The sequence below is a fragment of the Esox lucius genome, chromosome 25, assembly GCF_011004845.1.
Source record: "Esox lucius isolate fEsoLuc1 chromosome 25, fEsoLuc1.pri, whole genome shotgun sequence".
Classification (NCBI taxonomy): domain Eukaryota; kingdom Metazoa; phylum Chordata; class Actinopteri; order Esociformes; family Esocidae; genus Esox; species Esox lucius.
In genome coordinates this window covers 8,982,250-8,990,797 of record NC_047593.1, presented here as the reverse complement: position 1 = coordinate 8,990,797, position 8,548 = coordinate 8,982,250, and the positions used below count along the sequence as shown (strand labels likewise).

Below are 8,548 nucleotides of genomic sequence, written 5' to 3'. Positions count from 1 at the left end.
ATTAGGGGACGTATTTACCGCCAATCTCTCATTTGGGATAATGTTTTTCATGAATCGTGTTACTACTAACTATTTAACATTAGGTAAAATGAAGAGTAGCTAGCTACTGTGGCTTGATAAAATACTAAGCTATCATTTTTAGACACTGAAGTCTGGCGAGTTTAACAGATGTAACGTACCAGTCGTGGGTTACATTATTACCTACTAACAGCGAAAGTGTTTAACATTTCCTTATTGCTGAATAACAAACTGATAACTACTGTAGCTAAACTGAAAGGAGCAGTCGTATAACGTTTAAGTTAAAAATGCCACCGCAGACAGCGAACAATATTATTTCCAAGGAACTTTCCGCTTTGTCCTTTGGGAAACTGTAATAAACCAAAGATGTGTCTAGAAAATCCTTAAAATCGGTAAATATTAAATAGCATGTAATTCCGTTCAAATCGTCAGAGAGCGCGGAATTAATTCGCAATCTTATACGTATAATATCCGATAAACTTAATGTGGTCAGCCATCCGCCGCCATTTTCGCCTCATCACAAAACACCAATACCTTTTCTCAAGACACGCCTACAACAAAGATCGTCCAATGACAGCAAAGCCGGCGCGGAGCTAATTGGTCAGTAAAAATGTCAGTCATAAATATATTGAGTCGATAAGGATTGGACAAACATACAACAAAAAGTAAAAAAGACATCAATGACCAATTAAATTTCAAGTTATTGAACGAACCCAACTCCAATTTGAGAGCATGTTGCAACTATATTCAAAGCAAAATAATAATTGGTTAACATATATAAAGGGTCAACAAGCAGCCAAAACACAATCGCTCTATTCAGCGACAACGTGTTAACTAACTCAACCTTACAAAATACCAGTCGTGTCATACAACGTATGAACATATAAAATAGAATGTATTTCACTTAACACACCACCATGGTTGAGCGGGACAGTTCAAGGACGGTTAGTAGTCCGAGTCTGCGTAATCTGCCTCCTGGCTTCTGTTGTATCTTGACTACCGGAGCCTTGCATCGCTGAGACACGTTTTCTGGGTAGCTACATCGGTTTCGGGTTGCTATATCAAAGCCCGCCCATTCATGACTATTTCAATCCGGAAGTAGCTGGCTATTGGTCAAAGACTTGGGTGGGTGTCAGCGATTGGAGAATATCATCTGTCAGTTAAACAATTTACAGACGGCGAGAGTAAGATGTCAAAGGCAGTTCGTTTCGTTTTGCTCCGGTTTTTAAAAGCATTTTAAAAACATTGAATGATAAAAACGTACATATTTAACACTTGAAAAGGGTTTTGACATGTCTTTTATTAATTGTAAACAGAGTGGCAAAGCTACAAAACAGGAAATCTGACCTTAAATATTTATCAGATATAATGCCCCATATACAAAATCGTATGCGACAAAAGACACAAACACACAGTTCTTCTATTTATATAATACTGCCTGCCCGGTTACTCATATCGCTACAAAAAGTCACTACAAAAATGCTGGGGTTGAGCTCTTATGACAGTTTTATGACACAGGAACGCCCCCTGGTGGTCCATGCGTCAACACATAAAAAAGAAAAAAAGAAAAACGAATGCAAAATTATGCAATAACTTTAAAAAAACAACAACTAAAATATAATTTAAAAACGGGCATCCATGGTAGGTTTACTGTGATTGCTAGCTGTAAATAGGGCGGTGAGAAATTGTAATCATTGTTTTAATATTATTTCATTTTATTAAGCAATATCATTATGGTATTGTTGCCCTGCCTCATTAAAATAGTTAGAAACCACACTACCAAAACAGATCTAGTCTAGAAACATGATTGACGTGAGAAAGGCAGCTGTTGAGGACAGCATGCCAGATAGAGAGAAAAAAAAGGGAGAAAAGAGGTTGAGAAAAATACCATGTGAGCATCTGCATGCCTGCGTGTAGTTGTGAGCATGTGTGAACACATGCATGCCTATGTGTTTAAGAGCGAGAGCGTGTGAGAGATAAAAACAGAAGACAAAAGAATTGCAGGGCGGAAGGCCTGCAGCCTGACTGGAGATTCTCTCCTCTGATTAGAGCTGCATGAATCTCTGGACAGACAGTGACCACTGCAGGTCCATCCATCCGAGTTAGACTGGGGATAATCTGGGATGCTCCTCTTCAACGTCACCTGAGACCAGAGTCACAAGCGACAAACACCTTAAGAGGCCAATTCAACAGCCTTAGGCTGCTTTTCAAATGACTCCCTTGGGCCGGAGACAAAAAAAAAACTGGATCTAATGTGATCTAACCTGTCTTGAATAAATGAAGCGTCTTAGAGAAGGAGTGATCTAGGACCCTGTTCACAAGATCCTAGATCAGCACTCTTTTAGAGGCGTTAAATAAGGACCATATCTAACGTGGATAGATTTTGCATCGGTCTAGCCTGAGGGCCAGCCTGTTTTGTGTTGTCATGCTGAAAACCCAGTCTTGTTGAAATTGACTGTGTTGGCTCAGTACCACAAACCAATCTGGGACCAGGCATTCTTCATGAATTCAAGATTTTAGCATTTAAGTGGGGAGTTTTGAGCGCATTTCTGACAACAGCTTTTACACAATGACAGTTTTACCCAGCAGCTCCTATTTGATAAAGCTGTAGAGAAAAGAGCCCACGATGACACAGAGAATCAGACAGCAACATGCGATCATCATCTGCTTCTATAGTGCAGAAAACAGAAAAAGGACAGAGGATGCAAAACAGTAAGAGGAAACAGGGAGTGTAGGAAAGGATGGGGAGTGGAAAGAGAGTGAATAGGAGGAAAAACAAACAGGAGGAAAAACAAAGGGAAGTGGATGACAAGAAAAGAGAAGAGAATTCAGAAAAAAGGGAAAATGAAACTGTGCATGTACAGTGATGTCAGGAAATATTTGGACACTGTCAGGATTTTCATAATTCTTTGCTCTGTACGCCACCACAGTGGATTTGAAATAAAACAACCCGAGATGCAATTGAAGTGCAGACTTTCAGCTGTAATTGAAGGGGCTGAACAGAAATATTGTAGGAAACGTTTAGGTATTGCAACCATTTCCATACACAGTCCCTTATGTCAGGGCCTCAAATGTAATTGGACAAATTAACACAATCAAAAATAAAATGTTCATTTTTAATTCTTTGTTGAAAATCCTTTACAGGCAATGACTGCTTGAAGTCTGGAACGCATGAACCTTTGTGATGCTTTGCCAGGCCTTTCTCTGCAGCTGTCTAGAGTTGCTGTTTGTTTGTGGGTCTCTCTGCCTTAAGTTTTGTCTTCAGCAAGTGAAATGCATGCTCGGTCGGGTTAATCAGATCCGATCAGGTGGTTGACTCAGCCACTGCAGAAAATTCCACTTCTTTGACTTAAAAAACTCCTGGGTTGCTTTCACAGTATGTTTTGGGTCATTGTCCATCTGTAACATGAAGTGCCATCCAATCAACTTCACTGTATTTGGCTGAATCTGAGCAGACAATATATCCCTATACACCTCAGAATTCATCCGGCTGCTTCTGTCTTCTGTCAAATAATCAATAAACACCAGTGACCCAGTGCCATTGGAAGCCATGCATGCCATTGTCATCTGGCCTTTCTGTTTGTGAGGCTTATTGCACCTTGTGGTGAACCCTCTTTATTTGCTCTTGTGAAGTATTCTCTTCATGGTAGACTTGGATAATGAAATGCCTACCTCCTGGAGAGTGTTCTTTGCTTGGCTGGATATTGTGAAGGGGTTTTTCTTTACCATGGAAAGGATCCTTACGATCATCCACCACTGTTGTCTTCCGTGGACATCCAGGCCTTTTTGTGTTGCAGGGCTCACCCGTGTGTTATTTTCTTCTCAGAATGAATCAAACTGTTGATTTGGCCACTCCTAATGTTCCTGCTATCTCTCTGATGGATTTTTTTTATTTATTTTGCAGTCTAAGGATGGTCTGTTTCACTTGCATTGAGAGCTCCTTTAAACGCATGTTGTGGGTTCACAGCAACAGCTTCCAAATGTGAATGCCACACCTGGAATCAACTCCAGACCTTTTACCTGCTTAATTGATGAAGAAATAACGAAGGAATAGCCCCCACCTGTCCATGAAACAGCTTTTGAGTAAATTGTCCAATTACTTTTGGTCCCTTGAAAATGAGGGGGCTACATATTAAAGAGCTGTAATTCCTAAACCCTTCCTCCAACTTGGATGTGAATACCCTCAAAATAAAACTGAGGGACTGCACTTTAAGTTTAATACATTCAAGTTACATTATTTAACTGTAACTTGAATATATTTTGGTGAACAGCCCAAATAACAAAACCTGTGTCAACGTCCAGTTATTTCTGGACCTATCCTTATAGCGATGACTGGCAATGAAAATGACCTGTTATGGTGTAATTGGCCTAAATGGAGATGCCCGTTTTACCTGTACCAGTTAAATTCTTCCCAGCCAACTCACCCTGCGAGCCTCCTGTTGAAATTTGGCTGCCTTCTTGGTGTCGGCCACCGCCCGCTCTACAAAGCCCACCGATTGGTCCATGTTGCTCTCAATCCTGTCAATCATACCGCCCTTTGGGGAGGGTTGTTGGGACAGTGACAAGCAGGCCGTGGTGAACCAATTTTATCGCGACATGAAAGCACTATAAAAGGCAAACAGGTGCGAATTGTCATGCAGTCTAAAAGGTCACCTGGTTTTCCACCAGCATAGCGATGTCCACGAACATATCGTGAAGCTCTTTGATGCTGCTCTCCAGCCGAACAATATCTTTGTGCCGTGCCTCGATTTCATTCAGCGCCTGTTTCGATATGCCCGACTCCATGATCTACAGAACAGTGGAGGGGATGACACAAAATGGTTTTCAAGCACATGCTAACACACACACACACAAACGCACACACTCTCACACAGGACCACTCCTGTTGTACACATGCACATAACGCACACACCCCTGCGCTGAAGACAGCTGCGTTCCCTCCTTCCAGCATCTCTTCCAGCTCCTCGTCGGTTGTCGTCTTCCCCGCTGTGGAGGTCAAAGTTCACAGGAAAGGGTTAAGGACATGCAAAGACCGTTAATAACAGGTTTGAATAAGTTAAAAAAATAGTGTGAATGAGTTTATAACACGTATACAATTAAATAACATGCATTATTTGGGGGTTAGTGCATTATTTGGGGGTAAGTTAATAACGTCTATCAAAATGGTTAATAACATGTATGGAAGGATGTAATAGTAGGTACATACAGGTTAATAACATGTGCAGTAATAAAGGGTTTAATCATGAAGTGAAATAACAGATGAGAAAAGGTTAAGGGTATGTATGAAAGGGTTTGATACAAAGCTAAGCTTTGTAATGAAAGTTTATCTAAATGTGTATGTTACTTACGAGTAACCCAAAGTAAGTCAACTTAATTCTCTGCATGTCCACAATGTTGTAAAAAATCTAAAACATGAGACAATAAGCAGATCTTTCTCAATATTGTACCTGATTTAGATGTATATTACAATGCTGTTGTATGGTATTTCATGACTGCTGGAAACACATTCGCAATCCCTTTGCTTTTGATGAAAACAATCTTTTGAAATTCTGTGAATAAAACCCTTTGCACTGATGTTTCATTTTTGACAATTGTACTAAAATGTTTGCAAAGCTGAGTCTAAGATAACCTACCCAGAAAAAGGCAAGAAAACAAACTGAAACACAGACCACTGAGTCCGGTGCACATGTACTGCTGCAGCATGGGTTTGAATCTGGCCCACTGGTCTTTCAGCAAAACCCCCCTGCTTTGTCTCTCCCCCCTATCTGTCTAACAAAGCTTAAAAATGCCTGAAAATACATATAAAACAAAGGGGAAGCGTTTAACTGCTATCGTTCTGCTTTTGGTATAGCCAATGACAGTTCGTACATGCATCAAATGCTGCAGTATGGAAGGGCAACAATCCAATATAGTTACATTGACAAATGCAATTTAGCATGTAGGAGTTATCAACAATCTCAAATTTGAATTTGTATTTTGCATTAATACATCTGCTGAATGTTGGTTATGGTCAATTCAAATTCATGGGTTGAACTGAATTTAAGTCAGAAATTCCAAATCTGACTGCAACCCAGTTATCTTGTATATACTGATTAGGTCATGGTTTTGTCATGGTCATGTTATGGTTATGATATGTTAATGTAATGGCTATGATATGGTTATGAACATTCATAGGCCTCAGACTCACTGATCTCCAGCTGCCGAGCGATGCGACCTTTGCTCTTGTCTCTGAAGTCCGTCTGAGCCTCATTGTATTTGGTCATCACTTCCACAAACTTCTTGGCCAGGATGGCATGCTGGGAAAATTGTGAGGGGGCAGGGCATGTTATGGTAATAAGTGGGGATCACACTTTCAGAACCCGGTCTCAAACATGAAAAACAAGGTTAGTGTAAAAGATATGCTCAAGAGTTTGTTTATGGTTCATTTTAAGGATCGGGTTATGGATAAGGTCTATCAGAGAGTTAAAACTGTCCCCAGGTCTTTCATTTCAAGATCCTAGCGGTTACCTGGGACTTCCGTATTCTCATGTCTGCCGATGACCGCTCTTCTGTGTTCGTCTCAAGTTGTTTCTCGATACCTGCAAGGGATGGAGCCATAAAAGTGACATGACTATGACAACAACAAAAATGACAACTGTATTGCATTCCATGGCATTCCATAAAATGTACGTTGACAATTGGATTCTCGTCAGAAAACCTTTGGGTTGGATATGGTACATCTGTAATATTGAATTGGGCAAGCAGGACTCACTCTTGAGTTTGTTACGAGCAGTGCCTGCTGCTTTCTTAATGTCGTTGGTGACAGCTTCCAAATCATCTTGAGTTTCTAGTGAGCACAGACAAAAGAAAACATGAGTGGTTGCAATGTAGAAGTATTAAAATGCCCAAAATAATTTTGAATATGAAATGGAAACATAATGTGGAAAGAAACTAGAGAGAGAGAGACAGATCGAAAGAAAGAGTGAGCGGGTTAGATAGAGTAAATGGTCATGTTTACTCTGGTCAGATGTAGGGGCGGAGAGGATGGTCGAGTACAGCTTCTTAGCTTGTGCCACACTCTCATCTATTTTATCAATGCTGCCGCGAATCTCCTCAATCTGAGAGAGACACAGGCAATGGATGATAAACTGGTGAATGAACACACACACACACACACACACAAACAAACACACACACACCAGAAGTCTGATAGAAAATACCTGGGCGAAGAAGTCATCCATAAAGGCTTGGTTCTCCACTGGAATCTCCACATCATCCCCTGCCACATCACTTTTCTAACACACACAAAGAGAGACAGACACAAACCCACTACAGTTTTAAACGAGACTTACAGTGCATACAGGCAACGATAGGCTACTAGGATGTGACTTGGACATTGGGAGAGGTGAGCAAATCAGGAGAAAACAATCCTTTCATCGTCCCTTAATCACCCCTTCTGTTCTCTTTTCTGTACCCATCCCCCCTGGACAGTAGGATATCCCCTCATCCCAGCTACCCCTCCCCCTTCCTTCATCCCTCCTAGAGGTTGTTCGTCACCTTTCAGTACAAACTCCTACGTGTTTTCATGTTATCTTGCCTTTGGATCGGTCCCTACCATTAGAGAACAGACCCTCTATTGTACCACTGCCCAGTAAAGAAAAACTTGATGGCTGACTCATTTGTGATGCGCGCTTTCAATGCCGGCGTATTCCAACACCACCTCGCCTGTCCATCTGCGCTTGTGGTGAAACTTGCAGCGCGCATCACCCTCGTATCCTTTTTGAGTATTGATCCCTGAAAAAGTAAAAAGTGTGCAGTATGGCCTACACATGATTTGACCGCCCCCCCCCCCCAAGCCCAACGTATTAGAAACATAACTTTTTTAACCCAATTATTAAATAGGTAATTTATATTTCCGCTTTTTTAAGATTGAACGCGATCGAAACGGAGATAAAACTGCTCATCAAAACGAACATTTAGTGCGCAAAAATAACCATTAAATATCAGATACAGGAGTTTCATCATATATAGGGGGACTACGATTGGTAACGACTCTATGACTACTTTAGAGCAAGAACTCAAAAAGTTGGTTAAATGAAAACTTACCGCCTTTAACTGTTCCAATCGATCCTTCATATTGAAAACTTTTGTCACACTTTAACTGCCAGAATCAATGAACTAGTGGCTACCAAATTGATTACGCTACAAATTAATCTAGAGAATGGCCAGAAATAAATTTCAGTTATTTCAAGTTATTTGTAAAAAGATTAATGCTTATTGGTCATAAAAGGTGGTAATCAAAGGTCAAAATGAAAAAAAAACAAGCTTTTTTTACATAGTCTGTTCAATATGGCTGCAGTTACATCTCTACTAAGCCTATCCTCTCAAGGAGGATTAAAGCAACAGTTGTGTACAGGGCAGTTAATCTCCCTCTTTCCTGTCAATACCTAGCGTAAAACGTAGTACAATCACGCATGCGCTGTCTCAACCCCCTCTCATTCGGTATTTTAAATTCTGAATTTGTCAAAACTCGGAGTGGGGAATAATAAAA

The 8,548-nt window shown here is 40.6% G+C and overlaps 1 protein-coding gene across 3 annotated transcripts; it reads right to left on the bottom strand.

Annotated features, from left to right (window-relative positions):
- Window positions 1-1,298: 1,298 nt before the first annotated feature.
- zgc:165520 (SynN and SNARE domain-containing protein) lies at window positions 1,299-8,429 on the bottom strand. Of its 3 annotated transcripts, XM_010891630.4 has the most exons (11): window positions 8,104-8,427; window positions 7,218-7,292; window positions 7,016-7,115; window positions 6,770-6,844; window positions 6,526-6,596; window positions 6,206-6,314; window positions 4,931-5,004; window positions 4,672-4,806; window positions 4,443-4,553; window positions 2,601-2,688; window positions 2,050-2,161 (listed from the first exon to the last, which is right to left on the bottom strand). In XM_010891630.4, exons 1-10 carry the CDS (start codon window positions 8,131-8,133, stop codon window positions 2,611-2,613), a joined length of 858 nt encoding a protein of 285 aa, XP_010889932.1. In that variant the 5' UTR covers window positions 8,134-8,427; the 3' UTR covers window positions 2,050-2,161; window positions 2,601-2,610. The 3 variants fall into 3 exon arrangements, with proteins under 3 accessions (XP_034146991.1, XP_010889931.1, XP_010889932.1); XM_034291100.1 differs by lacking the exon at window positions 2,601-2,688 and having other exon boundaries at window positions 1,299-2,161; window positions 8,104-8,429; XM_010891629.3 differs by having other exon boundaries at window positions 2,044-2,688.
- Between the last annotated feature and the right edge of the window lie 119 nt (window positions 8,430-8,548).